Raw genomic sequence first — 23,619 nt, forward strand, 5'->3', positions numbered from 1 at the left:
AATGAGGCTACGCGTGTTTTTTACAACGTGGGATAAAGCCTGCATGGTGGTGAACATGTACACTGCACACAGAATCTACGGTTCCGGTTCGGTTGGAACCAAGTCGAGTCCAGGGGGAGCCAGTGCCACGCTAACACGCGCACGCGCACGCCAAACTCAGCTAATCAGACGTGCGCGGGCGCGTCGCTCCCCTGGGAGCTGAGTTGAGCCAAGCGGCCGCTTTGGTGCTGCATGCACAAGGGGGACCGACTGGAGGAATTTGTATCTGCAAAGAGGGAACAGGCGCTTCCCCAATAGTTCTTCAGGAAGGTGGGTCGACTCGGTTAGCTTCATTCAACTTAATCAGTTGATATTGTCAACGTGACAAAAAAGGGAAAAAAAAGAAAAGACGAGTGGATTTGTTCTGCTTCAGCCGCAGCAAATATCCTCATCGAATCAATAACTGAGTTAGTGTGCTACAACCCTTAAGTGATGTAACTTAAAGAAACCTTTTTTGCTTATAATAGACTAGTGATAATTCATACCTATCACTGTCATAGTTCAGTTACTGACTCGTTTAGCCCAAAGTGCGTTTTGTCTAATGGGATCACCTTAGTTCGTTTGACCAAATCATAAACTCAAAGGGGTTTCTTTAAAAACCAGTTTTCTGCTTTTTGTCATCAAACTGTTTTTAAGTTTGATTTCAGAGATTTTTTGTGTTTTCTCTGAGGATTTTCCTCTCACTGGTTCTTGGTGACTTCTCAATGGTCCCCAGTTTGCTCTGATTGGTTTCTTCTATTTGTCATGTCTTGCTAGAGTTTTCAGGTGCCTTCTTGGTGTCTTCTCCTTGAATTCCAGCATCCTTGCTGTGAAGATCACAAACGCAAGGCATGCAATTACGGCCAGAGCTGTACAACATTTTGTGAATGTTGAAACACATGAGCTACATGACACTTTTCCACACAGAAAGATTGCATGGTAATTGAAGTTCTCTCATGACACATTTAATGTGCCAAACGTTTTTTTTTTTTTTTTTTTTTTTTAGCTGTAATGGCACTGGGAAGGGGCGGCACGGTGGACAACTGGTTAGAGCGTCTGCCTCACAGTTCTGAGGATTTGGGTTCAATCCGGCTGTGTGTGGAGTTTGCATGTTCTCCCCGTGCCTGCGTGGGTTTTCTCCGGGCACTCCGGTTTCCTCCCACATCCCAAAAAACATGCATGGTAGGTTAATTGACAACTCTAAATTGCCCGCAGGTGTGAATGTGAGTGCGACTGGTTGTTTGTTTGTATGTGCCCTGCGATTGGCTGGCAACCAGTTTAGGGTGTACCCCGCCTCCTGCCCAATGATAGCTGGGATAGGCTCCAGCACACCCGCAACCCGAGTGAGGAGAAGCGGATCAGAAAATGGATGGATGGTTGGCACTGGGAAGGTTTAATCTACAACCCCAATTCCAATGAAGTTGGGACGTTGTGTTAAACATAAATAAAAACAGAATACAATGATTTGCAAATCATGTTCAACCTATATTTAATTGAATACACTACAAAGACAAGATATTTAATGTTCAAACTGATAAACTTTATTGTTTTTAGCAATAATCATTAACTTGGAATTTTATGGCTGCAACACGTTCCAAAAAAGCTGTTACAGGGTCATGTTTACAACTGTGTTACATCACCTTTTCTTTTAGCAACATTCAATAAACGTTTGGGAACTGAGGACACTAATTGTTGAAGCTTTGTAGGTGGAATTCCCATTCTTGCTTGATGTACAGCTGTTCCAGTCCTTTGTCGCCGTTGTCGTATTTTACGCCTCATAATGGGCCACACATTTTCAATGGGGGACAGGTCTGGACTGCCACGCTGTTGTAACACGTGCAGAATGTGGTTTGGATTTGTCTTGCTGAAATAAGCAGGGGCGTCCATGGAAAAGACGTTGCTTGGATGGCAGCATATGTTTCTCCAAAACCTGTATGTACCTTTCAACATTAATGGTGCCTTCACAGATGTGTAAGTTACCCATGCCATTGGCACTAACACAGCCCCATACCATCAAAGATGCTGGCTTTTGAACTTTGCGTCCATAACAGTCCGGATGGTTCTTTTCCTCTTTGGCCCGGAGGACACAACGTCCAGAATTTCCAAAAACAATTTGAAATGTGGACTCGTTGGACCACAGAACACTTTTCCACTTTGCATCGGTCCATCTTAGATGAGCTCGGGCCCAGAGAAGCCGGCGGCGTTTCTGGGTGTTGTTGATAAATGCCTTTTGCTTTGCATAGTAGCGTTTCAAGTTGCACTTACGGATGTAGCGCCGAACTGTATTTACTGACATTGGTTTTCTCCAGATTTTCTGAACCTTTTGAGGATATTATGGACCGTAGATGATGAAATCCCTAATTTCCTTGCAATTGTACGTTGAGGAACATTGTCCTTAAACTGTTCGACTATTTTCTCACGCACTTGTTCACAAAGAGGTGAACCTCGCCCCATCTTTGCTTGTGAATGACTGAGCAATTCAGGGACGCTCCTTTTATACCCAATCATGGCACCCACCTGTTCCCAATTAGCCGGCCCACCTGTGGGATGTTCCAAACAGGTGTTTGATGAGCATTCCTCAACTTTCGCAGTCTTTTTTGCCACCTGTCCCAGCTTTTTTGGAACGTGTTGCAGCCATAAAATTCTAAGTTCATGATTATTTGCTAAAAACAATAAAGTTTATCAGTTTGAACATTAAATATCTTGTCTTTGTCGTGTATACAGGTTACAGGTTGTACATGATTTGCAAATCATTGTATTCTGTTTTTTATTTGTTTAACACAACGTCCCAACTTCATTGGAATTGGGGTTGTATGACACAAAGTGAGAGAAAGGGTCTCTAAGGTCCATTTTAACTAATATTTGGGACACTTAGCTTATGAAAGCTGTTATTAAAGACAGGAGCTTCATTATTATTTCAGTGCATCCGTTAAATCAACATTTTTCGCTTCAGTTTCAGCCTGGAAGAAACAATGACGAGCCTTTGTCATGTGATCACCATCGTGGTCCGATTTAGTTTAAGCTGTTGAAGGGAAGCAAGCAGGACAATGTTGGGTTCTGAAAGCAAAACATCGTTTCGCAGCAGTTTGGTCAAACTGGGGATTAATATGTAAACTTCCCAAAAATCCAGCCTTTCTTAACATCATTATATACACTGGCAACTCCTGAATCCTTATAAAACCACTCTGAGAGAGACAGGCCGTCCAGCGGGTTTGCAGTTCCTTCACAGGAAAAAAGTCCACATGATTATGATTCCAAGTCAAGGCACACACACACACACACACACACACACACACAGTTGTACATGCATACTGTTTGACAGTTTAAATATATTAATCTTGTGATGTCCAACTCCAGTTCAGTTAGTGAGCCACAGGCCTGTTGCTACGAAGCCCTTTGTCTATGTACGACATTAGTGCTCTTTTACAGGAATCCATTTGATACAGATTAAAGACCGTATGCAAGTGTTTATGTGCTGGAATGTCCTGTTCCATACCAAATCAAGGCCGTCTATTGCTCGTCTCATTTAGATTCGTTTAATGACCATTAGCTGATGTTGTTTGGTGTCTGCAACTTCCTGTCTAAGGAAGGACGTTTGACTCTTTAATTTGGGGCTGCCGCTGGACATTTTAAACAGGCACCGATGAACTTCTAAGCGTTAGTATGAGTGTGACAGTGCGTGACATAGGTTCTTCGTGGAAAGAGCCAGACGTCACCAACGCTCAAAACATTTCCAAATGTATTGCTGCGGAACATCAGTTTTCGAGCGAGCGTGGAGATTCTGATTTGGATGATTAGGGACACAAAATATGAATCATAAAGCACTACACTTATTGAGCACTTTTCTAGACACTCAAAGACGCTTTACAATTATTCACAATATTATTACATTATTCACCCACTCCACGGTCACACCCTGGTGGTTGTCAGCTACTTGTGTAGCCACAGTTGCCCCGGGGCAGTCTGACAGAAGCATAGCTGCCATTCTGCACCTGTGGCCCCTACAACCAAACCACTGCCAAACATCCAACCACATTCATTCGTAGGCAATGTGGGTTAAGCGTCTTGCCCAGAGACACAACAACGATGACATGCGCTTGGACGGTGATGCGAACAGGCGACCCTCCAGTTGCAGGGCGTACTCTTACCCTCGGTGCCACACCGCCGCTAAGGCTCTGTTATGGGTGTGGATGGATGTTTACCACCTTTAGGTAGCACACTGAATAGTTGTAAGATAAGGGTGATACACAACAAACATGTGGGTGGGTATACTTTGACCCTAGCAGGTCACTTTATGGGCTGTGATGCTTTACAGTACCATTACCATCACATGCATAAGTTGTTAATTAGTAACAAGCCAATGTGAGATTGATCTTCTAACCACCTTAAATGTACTGTAGACGGGGGCAGCAGTGTCAAATTCGTTTTGTCTTTAGAAGTCAAGTTAAACAGTTAAGTACTATTCGATTAATTCGAAAAAGGTTATTGATGAGAAAAAATGCTTGAATTATGTAGTATGTATGCATTTTGGTAGCGACTTGAGCATGAATCATAAGTAGACGCGCTTGATTTGCTTAAGCAGGCTAGATAAAAAGATGTGTCGGGCTGGATCTAACCCTGGGCCGCGAGTTTGACACTGTGCTGTGCTGTAGAGCCTGACAACAAACGTGTGTACATGTCCGTGTCCTTTTTGCTTCTGTCGACTGTGATTGGCGTGCTAAGCATGCGAGGGTGTGGAATGTACAGAATAGATTTACCTGTCCGCCTGTGCATCATCATAAATCCTCTCATAATCAGGATGAGGGCGGAGTTCGGACTTGGACATAATAGTCGACTGTCTGACTTTTCTTCTCCACAATGACGTTTAGAGTAGAGCCCGACCGACATCGAATTTTCGGGGCCAATAGGGCTAAAAAAGCAGATGTCTGATATATTGGCCAATACCCATATATATATATATATATATATATATATATATATATATATATATATATATATATATATATATATATATATATACATAGAATTTGTCCAGGAATTGTCCTATTGTCAATATATGCTGGCTGATTATCAATATATATATGGTATTGAAATATACAGGATATATTTTGTGCATGAACAAATTCTTGCAATACCCAAAATATGATTCAAGGCAAAGAAGCACAATGCTACTAAATTAAAATAAGGAACTTAAAGGAATAACATTGTCAACAAAGATGCAACTTACATGACGCTAAAACGCTGTAATACACGCTCCAAATCTTGCATGAAGAAAATGAGTATGCTCTCCTTTTGACATGCTCTAACAGTGTTTTTCATGAGGATGTTAGATTCATGAGGCACTAAAGTGTAGTGTTATATTTTACAAAGTCCTAGCTTACCGTGGAGTAGAAAAAAATGCAGTTTGGCATCCTCCACCTAAGTGAGTGTGAGTGGGGGGGGGGAAGAAGAAAAAAGTTAACAAATCAGTTGCTGTTATTGTTAACTAGGATGGTCCTTATATAGGGTAGGAAAAAAAAAATTGGCAAATGTTCAACTCTGACCCCCTAAATGTGTTAGGATATCAATAAAAACAAACTGCAAAATTGTCACATTGACTGCATGGTCAAACAAGTCCACTTCTGCAATGAGCACACATTGTTTTACGATACATGTTAGCAGTGCACAATATATCACATAATATGGAAAAAATCATATGCATAGTATACATGCGAAACGTGCTGATTAATATTGACATTTTGCCCGAATTATTATTATTATTGTTTTTTCAAACATACTGGTGAGATGAGAGCATTAACTTTTAAAAGTTTAAAAGGACCACCCTAATGTTGACCTATGTCAATTTATTGGTGGTATGCGATAATGTATGCTGATGTATCGGTTGGCCTCTAGTTTAGAGCGTGACATCGACTTGTCGCTAAACATGTGTTTTTGGCAAGAGGAGGAAGCGGAGCCACTTGTAGCAACAGAAGAAGACGCTGAATGAAATTAGTCTGTCAACTTAATTGATGTAAATTGTCTTCCATTTCTCAATGTGCAGCTTTGGTAAGTGAGGGAGAACCAGGGAAAGGGAATAAAACAAGGATCCAGCCTGATTTTGAACAACTTTTCAGCCTGCACTCTCAAAGTGAAAGGAGAGCACGGAATTATTCTGTCGCATATGAAGTGGTACATGATTATTTGCAAATACCGCAAATGCCCACCATGCAGAACCTGCCGCTACGATGGGCCCTGAATGACAACAGATTTCCCCGTTTGGCTGTTGTTGTGCCACCATTACCTGGCTCTCCCAGTGAAAAGCACACCAAGCAAGAGGATTTTTTTTCTCTGGCTGGAAATAAATACAATCACGCCACAGGGGGCGAGCCTTCATTTTGTGTTCTGCATAAGTTTGGTGTATGAGCCGTCCAATATTGCAAATCATTCCCTCCTCCTGTGAATTTTTTCCTCTTCCTGTAATTTTAGTTTTTAAATGATCCTGTACTGAAAAAAAATAACGGGCGGCACGGTGAATGACTGGTTAGCACATCTATCTGCCTCACAGTTCGTGCTTGCGTGGGTTTTCTCCGGGTGCTCCGGTTTCCTCCCACATCCCAAAAACATGCAAGTTGATTGAAGACTCTAAACTGCCCGTAGGTGTGAATGTGAGTGTGAATGGTTCTCGGTCTTTATGTGCCCTGCGATTGGCTGGCGACCAGATCAGGGTGTAACCCCGCCTCTCGCCTGAAGTCAGGTGGGATAGGCGCCATCTTACACAAAAATGGATAGATAGATAAAAATCCACTGAGGTGTTCGTCATCTTTAGTTTTTAGAGAAAGAAAAATCCAGTTTATCATAGATCCTAATGTAACTATGATTACAAATTGTATTCAGTGAACCCCATTATTCATAGATTTAGGAAAATAAAAAACTGCGTATTTATATGTGCTCTACACTTGGCTGTCGACCAGTTCAGTGTGTGCCCCGCCTCTCGCCCGAAGATAGCTGGTATAGGCTCCAGCACGCCCGCGACCGTAGTGAAGATAAGCGGTACAGGAAATGGATGAACGGATGAAAAAATTAAGGCAGGATCGGCGATTAGACATTCATCACATCATTGTCGACTTCAAAAAAATCTGGAGTTGTGCAATTCCCAGCAGACATCCAGAAAGGATTCTGCGTCTTTTATCAGATTAACCTTCAGAAACATCTGACTGATGGCTGTGCATGTTTAGAATAGAATGACATTATTTGACGCCTTGCTGGCGTACAGGCGGCTATGACTGGACACAACTGATTTGTTGTATAAAGATGCTGCTGGCCAATTGGGTCATTTTTAAAGATCCAGCTGAAACCTTGTGACTGTCACAGAGCCATGAAGTGGACGCTACTGAAGCTGATTAAAGTAGGAAGCTTTTAAGCTCAGAAAAAAGGAGAAGTTCAATTAACCTTAAGGGACCAGACCAGAGCCGCTAGTGACATTGAAATGGTATGTCTCACACTTGTTGACTTCCTTAAAGCTATCCAACGACTGCTTGAGTATGTTTGTCATTGGGGGAGTAGTTACTGTTTGATTTAACAAAAAAACAAGACCATCTTCCTGGGAAAAGAGAAAAAAAGCTTTGTCCATGTTTATGGAAGATAACGTGACTTACAAATGAAGATGTATTCTTTGAAGAACCACAGTGTATGCTGCTTTTGCTGTGTACTTGTTGCTCCTTCCTGCAAGAATATTATCTTTAAAGACCCTTGAAAAACAACAAAAAAAAGTCATGTAAATTTGACATGTAATGGAGAAGAGTATTTTTTAACAAGCCTGCCAAATTTGATTGAATCAAAAACCTAGCATACAAAATAAGTCTCCAAAATCATGAAAAATAGAGCCCACCTCCAAGCTGTGGGACGGCGGGAGCGTGTTTGCTAAATACACTGAAAACACACCCTCCTCGACCTTCACCTGCGAATCAAATAGGTTTGTTTGAACAGTATGCGCTCAAGTGTCTGTAGTCAGCTACAGGCTGAATAATGTGTGTCTTCATGTCTCCAAGGTATTCTCTGTCAATTGACTGTCTGTTGTTGTACTAGAGCAGCTCCAACTACCGGAGAGAAATTCCTTGTGTGTTTTTTGGACATACTTGGCAAAATAAAGATGATTCTGATTCTGATTCTTAGGAGTTGCTGTTGTGTGGATCTACGTGGGTGCATGGAGCGAGACTGTGGAGTATTGGACAGACCCAATGCCGGTCCGCTACTCCTCAAGCAGCAACGAGCTAGCCGCTAGTAGACGGACAACTCGCGGTGGAGCCATCCAGTTCGCCATTGCATCGGTCCGTGCGCCGCACGTGGCATAACACTCGAGGGAAGATGCATTTTTTACTGGTTGTAGGCATAGCTTGATGGCTAACTGCATGCTGTAGCGGTAGAAATGGGCCAAGTTATTAATACTAAGTACCGGTAACTCGCAATTGATTAAATGACGGCGATCAATACTTATATATTGGGGAAGGCCGACTCATGGCCAGAATGTACGCCCAAGCCCAAGTGCATCCATACAACTGAGATGGTGAAAAAGTTTCACGCTATTGTATTATCTCAACAATTCAGTACTAAATTGTTGTCGCACATTTTTCAGCACATCTCTTCAAACATAGTATTTAATGTACTGTATTTAGAAAAAAATCACAAACACGATTTTACAGGGTGTTAAGCTTTTCCAGGTCTGCCAAGACATTAAGTCATTTTAACTTGCACATTATTGTAATAATCTGGACGGATGTTGCTTTATTTAGGTCTGTTACAGTGATTTGATATTGGCAACACGAAAACGAGAAGGGAAGGAGTGGGGGCAGAGGGTTGAGCAGGGGGATGTTCATCCTTGTGATATGTCTCATGACTGTGGGACGCTCCCATTGCCACTGGCCAACTTTCCCGCAGAGTTCCGAGCAGTCCGTGTGGTTGTTTGTGTTGACAGATTGTGTGATCATAGCAGGATGCTGGAGCTGCTCCTCTCCCTGCTTGTCGCCTCAGTGGGCTGCAACACAATCCAGCAACTGGACAGCCAATCTGGGGACAGACAAGCAGCAGGTGAGTCTCAGAATGGTAGAAATTGTGTGTTGCGGTGATGCGGGACTATTGCATGTCTGTTTGTAAAATTAGCAGGCTACTTCCTTACTCATGGAGCAAGCTACAGCAGACAGGCGGTGCCCTTATGGTTCGGGGGCCGGATGCTTCCATTTAGTTGTCCATTGATTCTACCATGTCCCACGCAAGTTAAAGTCCCTGTAAAGTGACAATAATTATGTCACCACAGAGAATCGTGTTGTTAACAACACTGTCAAGTTTGATTGATTAAAAAAAATGTCAAATATATAAAATGAGCCTTTAAAAACGTGAAAAATCAAGCCATTGTCTCTGCTTTCCGACGCTGTGGCTGTTTACGCTGAATGTGGCATGTTCGCCCCGCTGAAAAATGGATGCTACTTTGTTTAGCAGCTTTCTTATGCCCACACATCCATGAAAATATAGGAAAATATCAGGGGGAAAAAGAAATGGGGAAAAACAGTTTATCGTTATGGCTCCAGAATTCAGTATGACAGTCCTCAGTCTCATCACGTTTTCAGCAGTTATCTTCAAAATTAGAAACAACCTATTTAGAAACAAATCTAGGGTTTCACTTTGCAGGTTCTTTAAAGGTTAAAATTAGTTTGGTATTTTCTGCGTACCGGTGATCTTTTTGAGTTTGAGTTTATTAAAAATGTATGCTCACTGTAAACATTGAATTCAAGCAAGAATTTACAGTATTACAATAAAACTACGATAATAAAAGCATACCTAAAAAAATTAATAAAGCACAATAAAACATATACAGTATATTATTACAAATATTTCTACTTTATTATTTACAATAAATCATTGAAATAATTAATTGGATAAATGAATAAAAATACATCAATAAATACATCTTCATTGACCAATATTAGGAAAAAACATCAAAATCAGTGGTTCTCAAACCTTTTACACCGAGTAGCACCTCAAAAGAATCATGAGCAACATTAAAATAGAGTAGCGTAGCTGGCCTAAGTATTCATCAAGAACAAGACAGAGGTTTAATTCACAAAAGGTATATTTAATTCTATTGTAAGCCACTTTAACAATATGCACAATTTGAACATTAACATAATACATAATACCTAAATATAGGAAAATAAAAAACTGTATTTAAATAAAATGTATTTGCACATACAAGTTAAATAAAAGGAACAAACTTGGACGATACCTATATGAATCTCAAAACAATTGTTACTAAAATAGGACAAAATGATTTTAAAAAAGAATAATAATAATCTTTGGGTGGGAGAAAACCTTGAATTCATTTGGATAAATTATACCGGTATAGGAAAAGAGGGGGCTTATCGTTACCGAACATAAATTATTACAGTATCCATCCATCCATTTTCTACTGCTTATCCGAGGTCGGGTCGCAGGGGCAGTAGCTTTAGTAGGGACGCCCAGACTTCCCTCTCCCCAGCCACTTCCTCCAGCTCTTCCGAGGGGATCCCGAGGCGTTCCCAGGCCAGCTGAGTGACAGTCTCTCCAGCGTGTCCTGGGTCGTCCCCTGACAGGGGATTCTGCCAGACGTTCCCAGCAGACCCTCACAATACGTTTGGCCCTGCCAGGTCGGACCGGCATCTTCCGCCACCATCGGCGGCAACTCACCACCAGGTGGTGATCAGTTGACAGCTCCGCCCCTCTCCTCACCCGAGTGTCCAAGACATGCGGCCGCAAGTCCAATGACACAACCACAAAGTCGATCATCGAACTGCGACCTAGGGTGTACTGGTGTCAATGGCACGTGTGGACACCCTTATGCTTGAACATGGTGTTATGGACAATCCAATAACAGAACACCGCTCGGGTTCTTATCGGGGGGGCCGTTCCTCCCAATCACGCCCTTCCAGGTCTCACTGTCATTTCCCACGTGAGCATTGAAGTCCCCCAGCAGAACGATGGAGTCCCCAGCGGGAGCACAATCCAGCACCCCTTCCAAGGACTCCAAAAAGGGTGGGTACTCTGAACTGCTGTTTGGTGCGTAGGCACAAACAACAGTCAGGTGCCGTCCGCCCACCTGAAGACGGAGGGAGGCTACCCTCTCGTCCACCGGGGTGAACCCCAACTAACAGGTGCCGAGTCGAGGGGCAATAAGTATACCCACACCTGCTCGGCGCCTCTCACTGTGGGCAACTCCAGAGTGGAAGAGAGTCCAACCCCTCTTGAAAGGACTATATCTAGTCGGAACTTCTCGACCTCAAACATCAGCTCGGGCTCCTTCCCGCCAGAGGGATTACATTCCATGTACCGAGAGCCAGCTTCTGTAGCCGGGAATCGGATCGTCAAGGTCCCTGCCTTCGGCCACCACCCAGCTCACACTGCACCCGACCCCTATGGCCCCTCCCACAGGTGGTGAGCCCATGGGAAGGGGGACCCACGTTACCCTCTCGGGCTGTGCCCGGCCGGGCCCCATGGGTGCAGGCCCAGCCACCATGCACTCGCCTTTGAGCCCCACCTCCAGGCCTGGCTCCAGAGGGGGGCCCCGGTGACCCCTTCTGGGCAAGGGAAAACATCTTTCTGAATTGTTTGTCATCATAGGGGTTTTTGAAGCTGTGCTTTGTCTGGTCCCTCACCTAGGTCCTGTTTGTCATGGGTGACCCTGCCAGGGACATAAAGCCCCAGACAACTTAGCTCCTAGGATCATTGGGACACACAAACCCCTCCACCACGATAAGGTGACAACTCAAGTATTACAGTATTTCCTTTGAAATGTCTAAATTGACAGAACATTGAGGCGAAACAGACGTCGGACCAGAATGGGTCTTTATTGAAGAGGAGCTCACTTCTTCTTTTAAACCCACTGAAGCTCTTACACACACAAAAACAAGGGAAATAGAGTGACCAACCCCATTTTAGAACATTCAAAAATGTTTTGGCAGGAGCTATATAAAAAATGTAAAACTTCTCAGTACATGAAGAACTATGCACCCATAAGGCATAATCCAAAAGTGAAAATAGAAGGACAAACTGTGTACTGGATTCAATGGCTAAGAAAGGGTATGAGGTTAATGAATGATCTATTTGAAGAGGGAAATTTCCTTTCTTTTGTTAGATCTGAAGGAAATTCCATCTGGAGGGTCAGAGCCACTTTTGGAAATATTTACAAATTGGCCACTGTATTAACGAGACTTCAGTCATGATAGAAGTACAGTTGACTGGTCTTTATATCTACTTCGGGCATTAAAGTGGTTCGAGATGTGTCGCTGGACAAATAAAAATGGATGTAGTAATCTTAAATTAATCTGGGAAATGGATTTATTTTGTAGACTGGATGAAAAGACATGGAAGTGGATTCTCTCTAGTACTGAAGACTACATAGGAGGAGCCAGAGGCAAAATTATTCACGATAAAATAATTCATCGATGTTATTTTACCCCACCGAGACTTTTAAGAATGGGCTTGCTCAAGGATGATTTGTGTGGGAAATGTGGGGATGAAAGCGGTACACTTATGCTCAAATCATCGGAGTGTTCTAATCTAAGGTCCGCTCTTTGTGGGAGAATGTTGTAGCTCATCTGGGAATTGGCTGAATTGTGTTCTTCCCAAATCACCAAGACTGTTTCCTTGGAGACAGAACCAATGACATTCCATTTAAATAAATCTGTATTTAGAATATCCCTACATTAAATGTATTGAAAATACAACTGATCACCACCTGGTGGTGAGTTGGCTCCGATGGTGGGGGAAGATGCCGGTCCGACGTGGCAGGCCCAATCGTATTGTGAGGGTCAGAAGGAGTTTCAACTCCCACCTCCGACAGAACTTTGCTCATGTTCCAGGGCAGGCGGGGCACACTGAGTCCGAGTGGACCATGTTCCGCGCCTCTATTGTTGAGGCGGCCGACAGGAGCTGTAGCCTTAAGGTGGTCGGTGCCTGTCGTGGAAGCAATCCTTGAACCTGTTGATGGACACCAACAGTGAGAGATGCCGTCAAGCTGAAGAAGGAGTCCTATCGGGCCTTTTTGGCCTGTGGGACTCCTGAGGCAGCTGATGGGTACCGGCTGGCCAAGCGGAATGCAGCTTTGGTAGTCGCTGAAGCAAGAACTCTGGTATGGGAGGAGTTCGGTGAGGCCATGGAGAAAGACTTCCGGACGGCTTCGAGGAAATTCTGGTCCACTATCCGGCATCTCAGGAGGGGAAAGCAGTGCACCATCAACACTGTGTATAGTGGGGATGGGGCACTGCTGACCTCGACTCGGGACATTGTGAGTCGGTGGGGAGAATACTCTGAAGACCTCTTCAATTGCACCGACACGCCTTCCCATGAGGAAGCAAAGTCTGGTTTCTTTGAGGCGGGCTCTCCTATCTCTGGGGTTGTGGTCACCAAGGTGGTTAAAAAGCTCCTCGGTGGCAAGGCCCCGGGGGTGGATGAGATTCGCTCGGAGTTTCTAAAGGCTCTGGATGTTGTGGGGCTGGCCTGGTTTACATGCTTCTGCAACATCGCGCGGACATCAAGGACAGTGCCTCTGGATTGGCAGACTTGGGTGGTGGTCCCCCTTTTTAAGAAGGTGGACCAGAGGGTGTGTTCCAACTACAGGGGGATCACACTCCTCAGCCTCCCTGGTAAGGTCTATTCAGGGGTGCTGGAGAGAGGGTCTGTCGGGAAGTCGAATCTCAGACTCAGGAGGAGCAGTGTGGTTTTCGTCCTGGCCGTGGAAAAGTGGACCAGCTCTACACCCTCGGCAGGGTCCTGGAGGATGCATGGGAGTTTGCCCAACCGGTCTACATTTGTTTTGTGGACTTGCAGAAGACGTTCGACCGTGTACCTCGGGGAGTCCTGTGGTGGGTGCTTCGGGAGTATGGGGTACCGAACCCCCTAATACGGGCTGTTCGGCCCCTCTACGACCGGAGTCAGAGTTTGGTCCGCATATCTGGCAGTAAGTCGTACTCGTTTCCGGTGAGGGTTGGACTCTGCCAAGGCTGCCCTTTGTCACCGATTCTGTTCAGAACTTTTATGGACAGAATTTCAAGGCGCAGCCGAGGCGTAGAGGGGGTCCGGTTTGGTGGCCTCAGTATTGCATCTCTGCTTTTTGCAGATGATGTGGTTCTGTTGGCTTCATCAAGCCGTGATCTCCAGCTCTCACTGGAGCAGTTCACAGCCGAGTGTTACGCGGCTGGGATGAGAATCAGCACCTCCAAATCTGAGACCATGGTACTCAGTCGGAAAACGGTGGAGTGCCCTCTCCAGGTTGGGGATGAGATCCTGACCCAAGTGGAGGAGTTCAAGTATCTTGGGGTCTTGTTCACGAGTGAGGGAAGAATGGAACGGGAGATCGACAGGTGGATCGGTGCAGCGTCTGCCGTGATGCAGACTTTTTATCGGTCCGTCGTGGTGAAGAAGGAGCTAAGCCGAAAGGCGAAGCTCTCGATTTACCGGTCGATCTACGTTCCTACCCTCACCTATGGTCACGAGCTGTGGGTCATGACCGAAAGAACAAGATCACGGATACAAGCGGCCGAAATGAGTTTCCTCCGCAGGGTGTCCGGGCTCTCCCTTAGAGAGGGTGAGAAGCTCGGTCATCTGGGAGGATCTCAATGTAGAGCCGCTGCTCCTCCACATCGAGAGGAGCCAGATGAAGTGGCTGGGGCATCTGATTCGGATGCCTCCCGGACGCCTTCCTGGTGAGGTGTTCCGGGACCCAGGACACGCTGGAGAGACTACGTCTTTCAGCTGGCCTGGGAACGCCTCGGGATCCCCCCGGAAGAACTGGATGAAGTTGGTGGGGAGAGGGAAGTCTGGTTGTCCCTGCTAAAGCGACCCGACCTCGGATAAGCGGTTGAAAATGGATGGATTCCGAGTGTGTTATGTCACACCATACCCTACACTCCACCTGGATCAATGGAATACCCATTTATTGTGTAACTGCTCAATCACCTTTTTGCCTGTCTTTGTCATTTAAGCATCTGTTTTAGAATCCTTTTTTATCCCTTTGTCTTTATCTTTGACATATTGATGAAAAAGCAATAAAAACTAAAAAGTTAACGACAACTGCACTGTACTTAGGGAGTGATTCTTTCATGTACCCCCAGTGGTACCAGTACCACACTTTGAGAATCACTGATCTAAATTAATGTAACAAATATTGCAGGACTCTGGATAACTTGAGTTCTCGGAAGTCCTGAGGAGTTATTACGATACGTTTCCTCCTGCTAATGATGACGATTCTATGACTTCTTATGTATGATGTGCTTCCCTTATCAAGCTATTAAACATAGACTTCCATAGCCTTCTTCACCACAGCCTTACTCTTCACTGTAATGCAAACACTATGCTCATGCAGATGTTTCTATGAGACGGAAAAGAGGCCAGTTGATACTCTTTCCTCAAACGTAATTTCTCAATTCCGCCTGCTTGACTCTCTGATGGTTATTTGTTTGTATCGGTCGCCATGTTCCGACATCCTGCAGATGGCAATCAATTTTGCTTCATGGGCCATCTGTCAATGCATGTGTGTTTGATGACGTGTGACAGCTGTGTGAGCGTGTGTGGGTTATTTAACAAGTGCAATGTCGAACCTAAATATTCAATGGTTAACCTCCGTCAAGTCCAGGTTGTACGGCTGAAGGAATACGAATGTTAATGAAAGTTAACACGTGCATTCATACGTATACACTTGCATTTATCTAACCGAAGGACTCCCTGCATGCAGGTGAGGTTGCTGTGACAACCAGGCCTCTCATCTACTACTGTCGCTCGCCCAACATGGAGGTCTTCACCTGCTGGTGGCATCCGCTCACCAACCTGACAGAAGGGGAGGAAGTCAACCACGTGCTCACCTATTCCAAAGAGTACAAAAACACTTATTATCTTTGTAAATGGAAAAATGGCACACACTTTTGATGACTGCCCGCAGGGCTATGTGCTGAAATTGGAGGGCTGTAATGAAATTACTTGACTGAAGTGATTGCTCTGATGAATCATTATTTGTTCCATGCAGCAAGGGACCGAAACTTGAGTGTCCAGACAACACGAGTGCTGGTGCCAACAGCTGCCATTTTGACAGCATCCACACATTCATATGGAACATCTACTGCATGAACGTCACGGCTGTAACGGCTCGCCAAAACTTCACTTCACCAGAACACTGCCTTGATGTGGCCGACATCGGTAAGGACAAATGTGGAAGCCAATGTCAGTCTTTTGTGTGTGTGTGTGCATGTGCGTGTGTGTGTGTTACACCATATGTATATAGATTGGAGACAGGAATTGAAATGGCAAAGAAATAAAAATGAAAAAAGTTACCTGTACAGTGGTGCCTTGAAATACAAGTTTAATTAGTTCTGTGACCATGCTTGTAATACAGAATCTATCTATCTATCTATCTATCTATCTATCTATCTATCTTAAATCATCTTTCCCCACTGAATTAAATGGAAACGCCATTAATTCATTCCAGCCCCTCCCCCCCAAAAAAACATTTGTAAGGACGGAAAATAACACACTATAAAATTGTACTTTATAAAAACATATAGCAATGACATAATCATACAGGATGTAAAGAATTAAACAGTTTGTACATCATGATTAATTCATTGCAACTCCCTCTGGTGTGTACAACTTGACCACAGGAGCGAGTAAAACAGTCATGCAGCCACAATCGAGACGTTTCACAACTACTGTAAACGACTCCGAAAGCTGCTGTAGCATAAGGTTAGTCATTAGTAGGGTTGGGCATAAAGAATCGAGAACCGATTAGAACCGAGACTAACGTTCCGGTTTTCCCGGAACTATTACAATTTTAAAATTTCGGTTCCCAGTTTCGCTGCCTAGTCCTCCAGCTGCAAAGAAGAAGTGGCGAAAAGCAACGAAGAAGCGGCGTGAACCAAAGAAGAAGAACATGCACGCTGATGTGCTTGTGCCCAACGGCGGTGGTAGCGAGCAAAAGTGTGTCTTAACTTTGTCAGTCGCCTCAGTGCAACACTTGGAATAAGATTATATTGTGCAAAGGAGGCTTTCATGATGTGTAGCGTATGACGCGCGCCGAGCCTCAGCCTACACCGTGCGGAGCTTCAGTGAAGTCAACTCTCAGTCAACTGGGTTAGTGAAACAAGAAAATACGTCTATGCCAACATTGAGACAGCTAACAAGGTAAATGGTTGGTTGCACTTTTGCACTGTTGGTTTTTTTGCGTTTATTTTAGTCTTCAAACCAATGTGAGCGTAAAAAAAAAAAAAAGAAAAGCTTAACATTGGGCTAAAACCTCACCGTAGCAACTTTACAACACAATGAATTGGGACAAAATTCACATAAACGTTGTCTCACAGTATCACAAACGCTAACCTTGTGCCTCATCAGTGGGTAGGGAAAGGAATCTGCGTTTTATAGCATTTGGTTCCATCCATTAAAAAAGACAATTTAAAAAATCACTGGTGCCGTATGAAGTTACTTTTCGTGCCATAATGTGGCGTTTCCTGTGCGTACCCTCCGAAATAAAAGGCTACAAGCTTAAAACAAGAAGTCAAGTTAAAACTTGCACATATAAACCATTTGAAGTGATGAAACAGAATACAGGGGCAGCTATATTGTTAAAATAACTATTTGAACAATGCTATGTTTAACTTTTAGCTGAAACATTATTTATTGAATATTAAGTCAATTGGGTTAGTTCCACACACATTGCCTTTTACTTCATAGGTTTGACATTGATACTGGTTATAAAGAACCTCGAGTTAAATGTTCATTTTAGTCTATGCTGCAGGGTGCTAAGAAAATGGATGTTCATAATTTGGACACGCTTTATTTAAGCCATGCAAACTTTTTTGACCCAGCCCCCTAAAATAATTGGAATCGAGAATCGTTTGGAGCCGGAATCAAACTAAGGAACCGGAATGGGAACCGGAATCGCTCAAATTCAAACAATGTCCAACCCTAGTCATTAGTCATTTGTGCTAGGACAAAGGGCAAAGTTTATAAGACAGTGGTGAGGCCAGCCATGATGTACAGATTAGAGACAGTGGCACTGAAGAGACAACAGGAAGCAGAGCTGAAGGTGGCGGAAATGAAGATGTTGAGGTTCTCTCTAGGTGTGAGCAGGTTGGGTAGGATTAGAAATGAGCTCATCAGAAGGACAGCCAAGGTTCGATGTTTTGGAGACAAAGTTAGAGAGAGCAGACTTGGATGGTTTGGACACGTCCAGAGGAGAGAGAATGAGTATATTGGTAGAAGGGTGATGAAGATGGAGCTGCCAGGCAAGAGAGCTAGAGGAAGACCAGAGAGAAGGTTGATGGATGTCGTGAGGGAAGACATGAGGGCAGTTGCTGGATGCAGGAGATAGGCTTACATGGAAAAGGATGACACGCTGTGGTGACTCCTAATAGGACAAGGAAAAGAAGAAGACCTTTTACAAAAATGGAAAAATAAATAAATAAAAAACATAAACAATTTTTAAAAAGCTAATTGTTGACCTCATTCATTTTTGTGTTCCAATACTTTTGGAGGGGAGTGGATGTGGGTTTCAAATTTGGCAGTAAGTTGTGTCCCCTTCTGGCGGTAATAGTGCAGTAAACCCCATTGTTGTTTTGGGTTGGAAATACTTGTGCGTGCCTACTCAGAACACTTAACACAAATGTGCATTCCTCCATTCCATTCGTTAGTTTAGTTGGGTTACAAAGGTACAAGAGTACCAAATATTAACCACAGTTGCAGCCAACTACTCATAACACTTCACTCCCTGGCCTGTGGTTTCCTAGTGCTCATGATCATTTTGCTCAGCCCTAACACTCTTATTAGACTGCAACAATAGTTGCATTGAGGCATCCATTTACCTCACAGCATTAGAGTCCATTGCAAAGGATCCGATGTTTTGCTTCATTGCCTCTCTTACAGTTCAGACTGATGCACCAGTCAATCTAAAGTACGAACTGATGGATGCCGGCGGGGATGAGATAGGTCATGACGTGCTGCTCACCTGGGTGTACCCGAGGCCCTCAGACCTCAAGTACGGCTGGATCACTCTGGTGTACGAGTTGCAGTACAGACGAGTTAGCGAGCCTGACAAGTGGAAGGTAAGAGAGAGAGATAATACAAAAGAGGATATAAGGAAACAGCAAAGTGCTCCTTGGGATTCTTCCTGTTCTGTCCCGTTGCCAACAGGTCAAGCAGACGCTGCGAGAGCCTCAAGTCAAGCTGCTCGGCCTTCCTATCAACGACTATGTGATCCGCGTACGCTGCCGCTCACACAACTACGGCCTATGGAGCAAATGGAGTCAGCCATTGCTGATGAGCATTCCCCCCCGGGCTCCAGCAGGTACACTGAGCGTGCCGATGCCAGCGTGCTTGGGCATGCATGCTGAGGCAGTCATGGATGGACATAATTGCATTTGGTACCTGGGCCCTCAGTGGGGACTTATTCGACTTCATCCTCCTCTTAGCACCACCACTGTCACTTCCACACAATTTCAATACCATGCAAAAAGGCAATATTACAGCATGCAACTGTGCCACATTCACCATTTGGAGCAGTTCACAATCAATATTTAATAACATGACAAAAAAATGGAAACCATTTGAATAAAATAACATACTCATCACCAGAGATGCTGATTATTAAATGTATTAATGTGTGCAGATGACTACATACTATACGTGCTTTGCTCGTCGAACTCTGCTTGGTCTGGCCAACCAATCAGAGAACAGAAAAATGCTGATGTCATCGAGGGCCAGCGCTCTGGCCCTGTGAGGACAATTTTAAAATCTGAACTGACATATGTATTAGCAATGTATAGTTTACTTTACATTACATGGCTCCGCACTAATTCTGAAGGCCCTGGGCAGATTAAATTGGCATGACAACACAAAGAGGCTGAAGTCTGACTGGCCAAAAAATAATAATGATAATAACATCCACTTGTACTAGAGTAAATGCAGCCAAGAGAAACGCTACCAAATGAAGACAAAAGATTGTCGGGAATAAATGAATATAACTTCATGAAGCAAATATTACAATTTAGGTTGCAAATGTAGGTCAGTGCTTCTGATAATGTTTAGGCCTTGCAGGCCCTGACCACAACTATGTTCTTTTCACTATAGCAGACAAACTGCTGGTGCTGATTCTGGTGACGAGCATCAGCATCGTGGTGCTGCTGGCCATCACTGTACGTGTTATTCCACAGTGGGTGAGGTGAGAATTCAAATTCCTTGTCCTCATGTGAGATGAAAAGCTGCAGGTACCTTTCACTTAAATCTCGCATCCTGCTGTTCTACCATTCAGAATGAAAGACTTCTTCTTGCCACCTATTCCGAAACCGCGCATCATCGGCATTGACCCGCTGCTTTTGAAGGTAATACACGTTCCATTCGCTCTATGTGTGTCCTGTCTTCTGCTCACCAAAGATGGCAAAAGTACTCACACTAAAGTACATTTACTATCTTTTAATGTGGAACTAATGATTCAACTCCGTCACTTAAACGGGAGTCTGCAGTGTTGAAACTGCTAGCAAGATTTGAATGCCTCCTATCTTCACTAATCCCTAAACCCCTCAAGTCTAACTGAAGCATGTGCCCCTCACATGCATGAGCGTGATTGTCAAACATGTCTATTCATAATGACGTGATTATGAAAGCACGTAGACGTGATAGTCACACAGAGAACGCTTATCTAGCTTCCACAAAAGCAGCACGAGCAATACTAAGCCAACACTGCAAACAAGCTGATAGGGGCCACGGCTGCTACATTACATGACTGACTCGTAATAGAATGAGAAGTCAAGAATAAGGGTTTGTTCAACTCTTGTTCAAGTTACTGTAAAAAGAGGTTTGGTAACAAAAACAAAATACTTGTTATAGCACAACTTTATTCTTTATTAAATATGACAATTTTAGATTGTAGTACAGATTTTAGCAAGAATCATGGAAGTTGACGCACATGGTTTGCTTTTGCGGGCCACATAAAATAAGTACTGCAAAAAAAATATCACTGATGTCATCAGTAACTAGTCAATGTCAACTTGACTTTCATCACAAAGTTGACTTCAAAAGTCATGCAACCCTTAGCAAGGAATATAAAGTACAGAAAGTTGAAAATGAAGGGAGTAAAAGTAATCTACTAAAGTATAGTAACAAAGTTTTTGTACTTACTTACTTCCCACCATTGCTACTCACTGACTTAATTTCTGCCTACCACGCTCTCTCCTCAGAATGGGAATTTGGATGAAATCAACCGCCACCTGACTCATTTCCACGGCTACTTGCCTCCCAGCTTCATGGACACTGAAGTTTGGGAGCAGGTGAGTCCTGACAACATTTATGTCACCACGCCCAAAGAGTGCACCATTCCTACCGAGTCGCTCAACCAGATGAGGGATGCCTTCACTGTCCCACACGACTTGACGGCCACCGCAACTCATAATCAACTCTGGAGCCAGCCGCCAACAACGTACACACAAAGCCCGTACTGCATGTCTCCTCCTCAAGCCTTCTCACAATCCCCATGGCCTGAGATTGTTAGCATGCCAGAGAGCAGCTACAGCACGATGGAACAGCCAAGTGCACACCCACCAGCCCTCTCCACTACCTGCCCCCTGCAGGATCTCTACAGCTGTGTACAGGTCATGAATGACAGCAACGGATTGCAGTTGGTGCCGTGCCTGCCAACTGCGTATTGCGAGCTCCCGGCACTCCCCAAGTTTAATTTACAAGCTAGCGTAAAAGAGGAAGAAGATGAGAAGTTGGCTGAGAACCAAGCCAGAAAGAACGATGTGGCTATAGCCAAAGAGAGCTGAGTGGACTGCAAGATGTGCAGAACCACAAACACAATTAGATTTGGTGGATTACAGGAACATGTTGTCTTTATTATACTCTTGTGCCATCAAAAACTCCACATCAGTGGAGAAAAGAAGACATTTGTCTTTAATGTCTTTGGAAACCATGCAACCAGTGGACTTTGTCTGATTCTAAATGGAATCATATTGCGCTCATTTATAGCTCAAAACGTTGAAATGGTGGGTCAATGGAGTCCAGCACTGATGTGACACATGGAGCCTGCTCCATCATGATGTCAATTGTCGTATGAATCTGAATTTGAATCGGGAAGCTTCCAAAAGTAGTCAACTAATGACAGGTGTTTGGTTTCTCTGTAAACTATCAGATTATTTAGGATGTCTTAAATGCTCAATGACAAGACTGTACTTTATGTTGGTTATATAATGTATTATATTTCAAAAATATGTTTGTGAAGAGGGGGAGGAGGTTGTTGATATTGTCTTCTCCTTAATGGTTGGTGATGTCACCACATCATCACATTTCAAAGAATCAAGGTGTGTCAGACAAGTTCCAGGAATGGTGTCACAAATGGTATCCAAACTTCAAATTACGTGTTTTCCCCTTCAATATGAACGAGACAATCAACAAGCACGTCTATAAAAAAAAAGATGATTGCTTCATTCCGTGTGCAAGAAGAGGCAAGAGTTGTGCCAGGACAACTGGTGGTTACTTCACCATGACAATGTGCTAGCTCACAAGCCCTGAACATCTCACAGTTCCTGGCCTAGAAGAACATCCTTGTGATGGTGCAAACTCCCTACTCACCTTGCTCCGTGTGATTTTGTTGCTCTTTCCCAAGCTCGAGGGGGTCATCAAGAGGACTCGTTTTAAAGATGATGTCAAAATGGCTGTTACGACAGAGCTGCATGGGATCCTGCAACGATCCTTCCAGGAGTGCATGAAGGCGTAGCATAGAAGGCTGGGAAAGTCCGTTAGACTCCAGGAGGATTGCTCCCAAGGGGTAAACTTGTAGTTTGGATTTGAAATGTATCTTTTGTGACGCCAGTCCTGGAACTTCTCTGACACACCTGGTTTTTGCTGCCTATACATTTCTCTGACAGTTCCGCCTTTCCCCTTCTGTGGTTGTCCTGTTGATGTTGCCATTGTCTGTCTGTGGGCCCTCTTCCTCAGGAGGTTTTCAGCCATTCCTCAGTATTTAAATATTTATTCACAAAGTGAATTTATTTATTCTTATTGTAAAGGGCAAATAAAGATGTGCCAATGTCATCAAGCAAGACAGTGATCCATATGTGCAGAAGTGATTGTTAACTATAATATTGTTGACCCTGAGCATTTAGGTTATAAATAGCAGACAATGTTGTCAGCTGACTGACAAAGACCATGTTGTTCCTTTAACAGATGAGAAACTTTGCCTCGAGAAGCCAGATAAGAGCAGACTGAATTAGGAATCTCACTGAGCTTCTGTGTAACCTTCTTGTGGAAATTAATATATATATATTAATATATACCTTAAAGGGCCAGTTCTCCAAATGCCACTGAAAGCTTGTTTAATAAAGAAAAGCAAAAAAAGATTCAAAATTTGAAAGTCAGAAAAGGTGGAAGAAGTGGCAATTAAAATACTATCATCAAACTTTATGGGAGAATTTGAGCAAGCAAAACAATAGTTCTGTGAAATAAGTGGTAACTAAAATGACGCAAGGACAGAACGAAGAAATCCAAAAATAGGAGAAGGAAACAAAAACAACAGCAAAAGAAATAAGAAAAGAAGGTGAGACCACTTCTGACGAAGGTCTC

General features: G+C 43.7%; 1 protein-coding gene across 1 annotated transcript; it reads left to right on the forward strand.

Moving 5' to 3' along the window:
- Positions 1-202: 202 nt before the first annotated feature.
- Positions 203-23,091, forward strand: LOC133480867 (prolactin receptor-like). Its single transcript, XM_061779547.1, has 9 exons — positions 203-309; positions 8,969-9,081; positions 15,755-15,893; positions 16,043-16,212; positions 18,931-19,109; positions 19,198-19,351; positions 20,134-20,224; positions 20,315-20,384; positions 21,240-23,091. Exons 2-9 carry the CDS (start codon positions 8,988-8,990, stop codon positions 21,822-21,824), a joined length of 1,482 nt encoding a protein of 493 aa, XP_061635531.1. The 5' UTR covers positions 203-309; positions 8,969-8,987; the 3' UTR covers positions 21,825-23,091.
- The last annotated feature ends 528 nt before the right edge of the window (positions 23,092-23,619 follow it).

This window comes from Phyllopteryx taeniolatus, chromosome 1 (genome assembly GCF_024500385.1).
Source record: "Phyllopteryx taeniolatus isolate TA_2022b chromosome 1, UOR_Ptae_1.2, whole genome shotgun sequence".
NCBI classification, from domain to species: domain Eukaryota; kingdom Metazoa; phylum Chordata; class Actinopteri; order Syngnathiformes; family Syngnathidae; genus Phyllopteryx; species Phyllopteryx taeniolatus.

Coding starts and splice junctions, on each gene's coding strand:
- LOC133480867 (XM_061779547.1), top strand. CDS start 8,988: ATGCTGGAGCTGCTCCTCTCCCTGCTTGTCGCCTCAGTGGGCTGCAAC. Junction 9,082..15,754: donor TGGGGACAGACAAGCAGCAG/GTGAGTCTCAGA, acceptor CCCTGCATGCAG/GTGAGGTTGCTGTGACAACC. Junction 20,225..20,314: donor GTTATTCCACAGTGGGTGAG/GTGAGAATTCAA, acceptor TCTACCATTCAG/AATGAAAGACTTCTTCTTGC.